Raw genomic sequence first — 8875 nt, 5'->3', positions numbered from 1 at the left:
AGCAGGTCTAGACATCTTCCCGCAGTCACACGTCAGCCACGGTCATTGTGGGCTATAGTTACATTCTTGGTCCATTGTGTAGAAACGTATAGAAAACGTCTTAGGAAAATATAGATGCCGTTATGTGACGCACCAGACACGCCGCTCTGACCAGGCAGAGAAAGGTTTTTGGTTACAGCCTCTTATTGCTGCTCAGCTAGATGGATGGACGGCTGATATATGTCTGTAGACCAAACAATGGGCACAGAATGATGTAATAACCTGGGTGGTTGGGAATAGTTTGTGATGTCCTACGGGCACATCAGATAGTGTTTCTGTGATATAAGGGCAGATGTGTTAAGCCTGGAGAAGGCATAAGTAAGTGATAAAGCGTTGATAAGTGCAAGGTGATAAATGCACCAGCCAATCAGCTCCTGTTAATTTACATATTGGAGCTGATTGGCTGGTGTATTTATCACCTTGCACTTATTACTGGTTTATCACTTCCTTATGCCTTCAGGTTAATACATCTGCCCCATAGTCCAGCAGGGAACCTGTGTCTGTCATACAGATCACGAACTGTCAGTGTGTATATCATACAGGGGGAGGTGGATCAAACCTTGGAGAGAGGTAAAGTGGAGAAGATTCCCAAAGCTTCCAGCTGTCATTTACAGTATTTGAAATGACAGAAGCTGATGCTTTGTGTAACTGCACCACTTTATCTCTCTCCATGGCTTGATACATCTGTCCTATAGACCACAGAAAGTCGGAGTGTCTGTCTTTTACAGATGTGTCCTGGTTTTGCCTTGTAAATGATTGCAGACTCGCCGGAATTCCCGAACAGCCTGCACCCCGCAGGCTATTACATATTGCTTCTGGTGCCTATACACCACACAGGGCGAGACGGCTGGTGCAAATGAACCGTTTTGAGAGGTGTAGTGTACTGTCTTATTCTTTCAATTTTGCCTCTTGGTCGCATTTCAGTCACAGTGTCCTGGAGATGACGGGATTCAACTGTAACCGCACAGGAATTGCTATAACACAGGTACAAAGTCACAGATGAAGAACAACGGAAGGGTCGCTGCACCGTAGCACTTCGTACACAGATACAGACTCGCTCCCACACAAGATCAGCGCAGGCTCGCAATGTAGTTTTGTTGCTTCCAGTTGTTTTATTTATGCGAATCAGACGCACATTTTGTGTGAGAAAGATATCCGGTGCAGCCGATTCGCCCAGCACCTGGTGCGCTGAGAGGGGCCGTTTGCCACAACTTCAGCAACAGTGTATAAGGACACATCTGTGATGTGAGACGTGGACACAACCTAGATGCGGAGCCACGGATATCCAATTTCATACTTTCACATGTTTTTCATTCTGCAGCCACGTACCAACATACTTATAGTGTACTGGGGATGTAGGACTTGCACTCTTCTTGCACTTGTGGCAGTGTAAATCCACACAGTGCTGCATGGCAGGATGCAAGGTGCACCTCAGTCATACCGGTCCCTGGCTTGTTCTCAGATTACCGTCTTTCTCGCACTGCTATTACAGACAGATCCACTATTGGTGTACAGGGTCCGCAGAACTTGTGCTCCTATCACATTAGCAGTGCAAAACAGACGCAAATTGATTCAAATATCGAAGGCCGTGAAACGGGCTATTTGGCGCATTTGAAGATACAGTAGGTGTACATTGCCACATGTGTAGACCACGAAGAGTCATATTGCCGGTTTATAGTCAGTGTCTTATCAGAGAGTCGGTGTGTCTGGTGTATAGATCGGCAGATAGTCGATGTGTCTGGTGTATAGATCAGCAGAGAGTCAGTGTGTCTGGTGTACAGATCAGCAGAGAGTCAGTGTGTCTGGTGTACAGATCAGCAGAGAGTCAGTGTGTCTGGTATATAGATCAGCAGAGAGTCGGTGTATCTGGTATATAGATCAGCAGAGAGTCGGTGTGTCTGGTAAACAGATCAGCAGAGAGTCGGCATGTCTGGTGTATAGATCAGCAGAGAGTCTGTGTGTCTGGTGTATAGATCAGCAGAGTCTGTGTGTCTGGTATATAGATCAGCAGAGAGTTGGTGTGTCTGGTACATAGATCAGCAGAGAGTCGGTATGTCTAGTGTATAGATCAGCAGAGAGTCGGTGTGTCTGGTGTATAGATAGGCAGAGAGTCGGTATGTCTGGTGTATAGATCAGCAGAGAGTCGGTGTGTCTGGTGTATAGATCGGTAGAGAGTCGGTGTGTCTACTGTATAGATCAGCAGAGAGTCTGTGTTTCTGGTGTATAGAAAGGCAGAGAGTCGTGTGTCTGGTGTATAGATCAGCAGAGAGTCGGTGTGTCTGGTGTACAGATCAGCAGAGAGTCTGTGTGTCTGGTGTATAGATCAGCAGAGAGTCGGTGTGTCTGGTATATAGATCAGCAGAGAGTCGGTATGTCTAGTGTGTAGATCGGCAGAGAGTCGGTATGTCTAGTGTATAGATCAGAAGAGAGTCGGTGTGTCTGGTACATAGATCAGCAGAGAGTTGGTATGTATAGTGTATAGATCAGGAGAGAGTCAGTGTTTCTGGTGTATAGATCAGCAGAGAGTCGGTGTGTCTAGTGCAGTGGTTCTCAAACTCGGTCCTCAGGACCCCACACAGTGCATGTTTTGCAGGTCACCCAGCAGGTGCACAGGTGTATTAATTACTCACTGACACATTTTAAAAGGCCCACAGGTGGAGCTAATTATTCACGTGTGATTCTGTGAAGAGACCTGTAAAACATGCACCGTGTGGGGTCCTGAGGACCGAGTTTGAGAACCTGTGGTCTAGTGTATAGATCAGCAGAGAGTCTGTGTTTCTGGTGTATAGATAGGCAGAGAGTCGGTGTGTCTGGTGTATAGATCAGCAGAGAGTCGGTGTGTCTGGTGTATAGATCAGCAGAGAGTCGGTGTGTCTGGTGTATAGATTGGCAGAGAGTCGGTGTGTCTGGTGTATGGATAGCTGAGAGTCTGTGTGTCTAGTGCAGTGTTTCCCAACCTCGGTCCTCAAGGCACACTAACAGTCCTGGTTTTAGTGATATCCAGGCTTGAACACAGGTGACTTAATTAGTACCACAGTTATTTTGATTTAACCATCTGTGCTGAAGCCTGGATATCACTAAAACCTGCACTGTTGGTGTGCCTTGAGGACCGCGGTTGGGAATGCCTGGTCTAGTGAATAGATCGGCAGAGAGTTGGTATGTCTGGTGTACAGATCAGCACAGAGTTGGTGTGTCTGGTGTATAGATCAGCAGAGAGGTATGTCTAGTGTATAGATCAGCAGAGAGTCGGTGTGTCTGGTGTATAGATCGGCAGAGAGTCGGTATGTCTAGTGCAGGCCTGGCCAACCTATGGCTCTCCAGATGTTGTGAAACTACACATCCCAACATGCCCTGCAACAGTTTTAGCATTCCCTAATAGCATAATTGTGGCAAGGCATGATGGGACTTGTAGTTTTACAACAGCTGGAGAGCCACAGGTGGCCAGGCCTGGTCTAGTGTATAGATCAGCAGAGAGTCGGTGTGTCTGGTGTATAGATCAGCAGAGTCTGTGTGTCTGGTATATAGATCAGCAGAGAGTTGGTGTGTCTGGTACATAGATCAGCAGAGAGTCGGTATGTCTAGTGTATAGATCAGCAGAGAGTCGGTGTGTCTGGTGTATAGATAGGCAGAGAGTCGGTATGTCTGGTGTATAGATCGGTAGAGAGTCGGTGTGTCTACTGTATAGATCAGCAGAGAGTCTGTGTTTCTGGTGTATAGAAAGGCAGAGAGTCGTGTGTCTGGTGTATAGATCAGCAGAGAGTCGGTGTGTCTGGTGTACAGATCAGCAGAGAGTCTGTGTGTCTGGTGTATAGATCAGCAGAGAGTCGGTGTGTCTGGTACATAGATCAGCAGAGAGTCGGTATGTATAGTGTATAGATCAGCAGAGAGTCAGTGTTTCTGGTGTATAGATCAGCAGAGAGTCGGTGTGTCTAGTATATAGATCAGCAGAGAGTCTGTGTTTCTGGTGTATAGATAGGCAGAGAGTCGGTGTATCTGGTGTATAGATCAGCAGAGAGTCGGTGTGTCTGGTGTATAGATTAGCAGAGAGTCTGTGTGTCTGGTGTATAGATCGGCAGAGAGTCGGTGTGTCTGGTGTTTGGACAGCAGAGAGTCTGTGTGTCTAGTGTATAGATCGGCAGAGAGTCGGTATGTCTGGTGTACAGATCAGCACAGAGTTGGTGTGTCTGGTGTATAGATCGACAGAGAGTCGGTGTGTCTGATGTATAGAACGGCAGAGAGTTGGTGAGTCTGGTGTATAGATCGTCAGAAAGTCGGTGTGTCTGGTGTATGGATAGCAGAGAGTCTGTGTGTCTGGGGTATAGATCGACAGAGAGTTGGTATGTCTGGTGTACAGATCAGCAGAGAGTCAGTGTGTCTGGTGTATAGATCGACAGAGAGTCGGTGTGTCTGGTGTATAGATCGTCAGAGAGTCGGTGTGTCTGATGTATAGATCAGCAGAGAGTCGGTGTGTCTGGTGTACAGATCGGCAGAGAGTCAGTGAGTCTGGTGTATAGATCGGCAGAGAGTCGGTGTGTCTGCTGTATAGATCGGCAGAGAGCCGTGGATCTGGTGTATAGATCAGCAGAGTCGGTGTGTCTGGCGTATGGATAGCAGAGAGTCGGTGTGTCTGGTGTATTGATAGCAGAGAGTCGGTGTGTCTGGTACATAGATCAGCAGAGAGTCGGTGTGTCTGGTACACAGATCAGCAGAGAGTCGGTATGTCTGGTGTATAGATCAGCAGAGAGTCTGTGTTTGGCGTATGGATAGCAGAGAGTCGGTGTGTCTGGTGTATAGATAGCAGAGAGTCGGTGTGTCTGGTACATAGATCAGCAGAGAGTCGGTGTGTCTGGTGCATAGATCGGCAGAGAGTCGGTGTGTCTGGTGTATAGATAGCAGAGAGTCGGTGTGTCTGGTGCATAGATCGGCAGAGAGTCGGTGTGTCTGGTGTATAGATAGCAGAGAGTCGGTGTGTCTGGCGTATGGATAGCAGAGAGTCGGTGTGTCTGGTGCATAGATCAGCAGAGAGTCGGTGTGTCTGGTGTATATATAGCAGAGAGTCGGTGTGTCTGGTACATAGATCAGCAGAGAGTCGGTGTGTCTGGTACACAGATCAGCAGAGAGTCGGTGTGTCTGGTGCATAGATCGGCAGAGAGTCGGTGTGTCTGGTATAGAGATCAGCAGTGAGTTGATGTCTGTGACATATATAGTGCCAGTGAGTTGGTAGAGGCAGTGAGTTGGTGTCTGACACGTACAGATGGAGCTTCGCTCATCTAGCCTTCTCTGCTGCACCTAGGTGCACCAAGGCTTATTAGCATAAACCTTTCATCTATTGTTCTCAGCTGCAATACAATACAGAGAGAACAATACAGCAGGGGATTAAGTCATTACAGCAGGGGATTAAATCCGACTGCCCTGGCTCAATTAATCCTATTAAAGGGATAGATGAGCAGGGCTCCATCTGTATAGTGGCAGTGAGTTGGTGTCGGTGACACATAGCGGCAGTGAGTTGGTGTCGGTGACACATAGCGGCAGTGAGTTGGTGTCGTGGCATATAGCGGCAGTGAGTTGGTGAGTGGGACCTATAGCGGCAGTGAGTTGGTGAGTGGGACCTATAGCGGCAGTGAGTTGGTGAGTGGGACCTATAGCAGCAGTGAGTTGCTGAGTGGGACCTATAGCGGCAGTGAGTTGGTGAGTGGGACCTATAGCGGCAGTGAGTTGGTAAGTGGGACCTATAGCGGCAGTGAGTTGGTATAAGTAGTGATTTGGTGTTTAATATAACAGCAGTGAGTTGGTATGACATATAGCGGCAGTGAGTTGGTGAGTGTGACCTATAACAGCAGTGAGTTGGTGTCGGTGGCATATAGCGGCAGTGAGTTGGTATGACATATAGCGGCAGTGAGTTGGTGAGTGTGACATATAGCGGCAGTGAGTTGGTGTGTCATATAGCAGCGGTGAGTTGGTGAGTGTGACATAACGGCAGTGAGTTGGTGTCGGTGACACATAGCGGCAGTGAGTTGCTTTGTCCATTAGACAGGCACGCCATTGGAAATATTGCAGACGACTCATACATTGGACTGATCTTTCATCTGTGGTGCAGTGCCATTCATTTTCTCATTCAGTCGGCTGACTCGATACGTCTCATAGTGGATGTTGTGGGTTATGTCTTTCAGATCCTGCAGGTTGGACCTATAGGGAGGAATAAATGAAACAAAAATGGATCAGAATTTAAATGAAGACAACCGATTCCCTAAATCATGACGTATTGATGATTTGCACCTGCTGATTACAGACTGGACTGTATAAATGCCCGCTTACCAGTATATTCTGATTTGTGTACAAGAAGCAGAGGTATGAAGATGATAATCAACACAAATGATGGGCACTAGGAATACCGAATCATGCTGTTGGACGTGTGTAATTCCCCAGCTGTTCCAAACATATTTGTATTCCCTCTTTAGAAATATCAGTCCTCCTCTGTTTGGATGATATTCTCATTTTCTCCAGCACACTTGAGGATCAGCAGGACCTGGATAATTAATTATGGAGACGTGTTCCTCCAACCAGTCCACAGGTAGCTTCCTGGGATACTTCATTTCAGTATTGGCCTTAAAAATGGAAATAGAAAACCTCTCTGGAGATCTCAATTGTCCGCTTCCCAGATGGACAAGGCAATGGAGAGGGACATATGGACTTTCTAGGCACAATCAGGTTTCAACAGCTTGTAATGTCTTTTCATCTCTGTATCCCAACCCAAGTCGAGCCTATATGCTCAAAGGTGATGCATCCAACAATAGAGTAGGAACCATGTTCTTCAACATAGAAGACATCCTTTACCTTTTATCCTTTCTTAACTATCTTAACTTATCAAACATTTTCCCTCTGTCAACATCAACTATGGATACTAGGAGTTGCTAGCCTTCATTGAGTGGAGGCACCTTCTGGATGCCAGATGACTTCTCTCTATACTCACTGAACACAAGAACCTGCAGGCTTTTCTGGAGCAAAGAGGTAGAACTCTTGACGGGCACTGTTCCTAGTCAGGTTTGACTTGATTATAACAGGTCGGCATGGATTCAGCAAAATCAAGATTGGTGTACTCTCCCGGCAATTATATCTTGAACATGATCCATCACTATATGAGCCACTAACCCACACAGCTAGATTCTGGGAGGTGATATCTCTTCGAAGTTACAGTATAGGTTCTAGGTAAAAAGGGCTACACTCATCAAGGTGTCCAATAAGATATAAGCAAAGAGACTTGTTCCTCCTGACTGATGGGGACACCTTTCACAGTTGGCAGGGCATCCTGACATTATGTAAGCAATTGATTTGGTCCTCCGTTAATTCTGGTTGAAGACTGTAAGAAAGGATGTCACCTCCTTCATTCTACCACCTGTAAACACATATGGGCCTGGGTCGGGCAACCATTGTCAAGTGACAGCGGCTGCCTGACCCAGGCCCACAGATAGATCCAGGCAGTGATCAGCAGGCAGTGGTTATATCTGTGCCCCCCTGACAGCTGGCACCCGGAGGCAAATGCTTCCATTGCCTCCGGGAGTCCCGGCACTGAGTTAAATCCAATTCACAGCCTTGAAAAAAATCTATTGTCAGCACTCAGATTGGTATGTGGTGCTACCCACTCATGCAGATCACTGCAGTGATGCAGGCACTGGCAGCGTTAAAAATAGGATTTTAATACCTACCGGTAAATCCTTTTCTCTTAGTCCGTAGAGGATGCTGGGGTCACATTAGAACCATGGGATATAGACGGGATCCGCAGGAGACATGGGCACTTTAAGACTTTCAAAGGGTGTGAACTGGCTCCTCCCTCTATGCCCCTCCTCCAGACTCCAGTTATAGGAACTGTGCCCAGGGAGACGGACATTTCGAGGAAAGGATTTATTGTTAAACCAAGGTGAGCACCTTACCAGCTCACACCTCCAGTATGCCGCAGACCGTGGCATTCAACAGAATACAAGCCAACGGCATGAACAATTGCAGCAACATGCTGATCAGAACCGTCACACAACAAGTGTGTAACCACAATTAATAACTGCAGATACCGTACGCACTAGGACGGGCGCCCAGCATCCTCTACGGACTAAGAGAAAAGGATTTACCTGTAGGTATCAAAATCCTATTTTCTCATACGTCCTAGAGGATGCTGGGGTCACATTAGAAACATGGGGTTATACCAAAACTCTAGAACGGGCGGGAAAGTGCGGGCGACTCTGCAGCACCGAATGACCAAACTTGATGTCACCATCGGCCAAGGTATCAACGTGCAAACTTAGCAAAAGTGTTTGCTAAATAGCTGCTCGGCAAAGTAGCAATGCCGAGATCCCCCTGGGCAGCCGCCCAGGATGAGCCCACCTTTCTAGTATAATGGGCCTTCATCTATTTCGGTAACGGCAATCCTGCCATGGAATGAGCGTGCTGAAACGTATCACAGATCCAGCGCACAATGATCTGCTTGGAAGCAGGACACCCAATCTTGTTGGGAGCATACAGGACAAACAGAGCCTCTGTTTTCCTAATCTGAGCCGTTCTGGCGACATAAATCCTCAAAGCTCTGACCACATCCAGAGACTTTGACTCAACGAAGGCGTCAGTGGCCACAAGCACCACAATAGGTTGGTTCATGTGGAAAGATGAAACCACCTGCGGCAGAAATTGTTGACGTGTCCTCAATTCTGCTCTACCTTCATGGAAGATCAAAAAGGGCTCTTGTGAAACAAGGCCGCTAACTCCGAAACCCGCCTTGCAGAGGCCAAGGCCAACAGGACGACCACTTTCCAAGTGAGGAATTTCAACTCCACCTTCTGTAAAGGTTAAA

The 8875-nt window shown here is 47.3% G+C and overlaps 1 protein-coding gene across 5 annotated transcripts in view; it reads right to left on the bottom strand.

Annotated features, from left to right (window-relative positions):
* Positions 1-470: 470 nt before the first annotated feature.
* SEPTIN12 (septin 12) overlaps positions 471-8875 on the bottom strand; it is a 331103-nt gene continuing 322698 nt past the window's right edge. For 4 of the 5 annotated variants that reach the window (XM_063935047.1, XM_063935046.1, XM_063935048.1 and 1 more), the window contains one exon: positions 471-6225. In XM_063935047.1, coding sequence (XP_063791117.1) covers positions 6102-6225 — 124 coding nt within the window. In that variant the 3' untranslated portion in view covers positions 471-6101. The remainder of the gene's footprint in view (positions 6226-8875) is intronic. The other variant, XR_010182135.1, reaches the window with a different exon arrangement.

Source organism: Pseudophryne corroboree, chromosome 7 (assembly GCF_028390025.1).
Source record: "Pseudophryne corroboree isolate aPseCor3 chromosome 7, aPseCor3.hap2, whole genome shotgun sequence".
In the NCBI taxonomy this organism is placed as follows: domain Eukaryota; kingdom Metazoa; phylum Chordata; class Amphibia; order Anura; family Myobatrachidae; genus Pseudophryne; species Pseudophryne corroboree.
The sequence above is the reverse complement of the archived record's forward strand: the minus strand, read 5'-3'. Positions and strand labels throughout refer to the sequence as shown.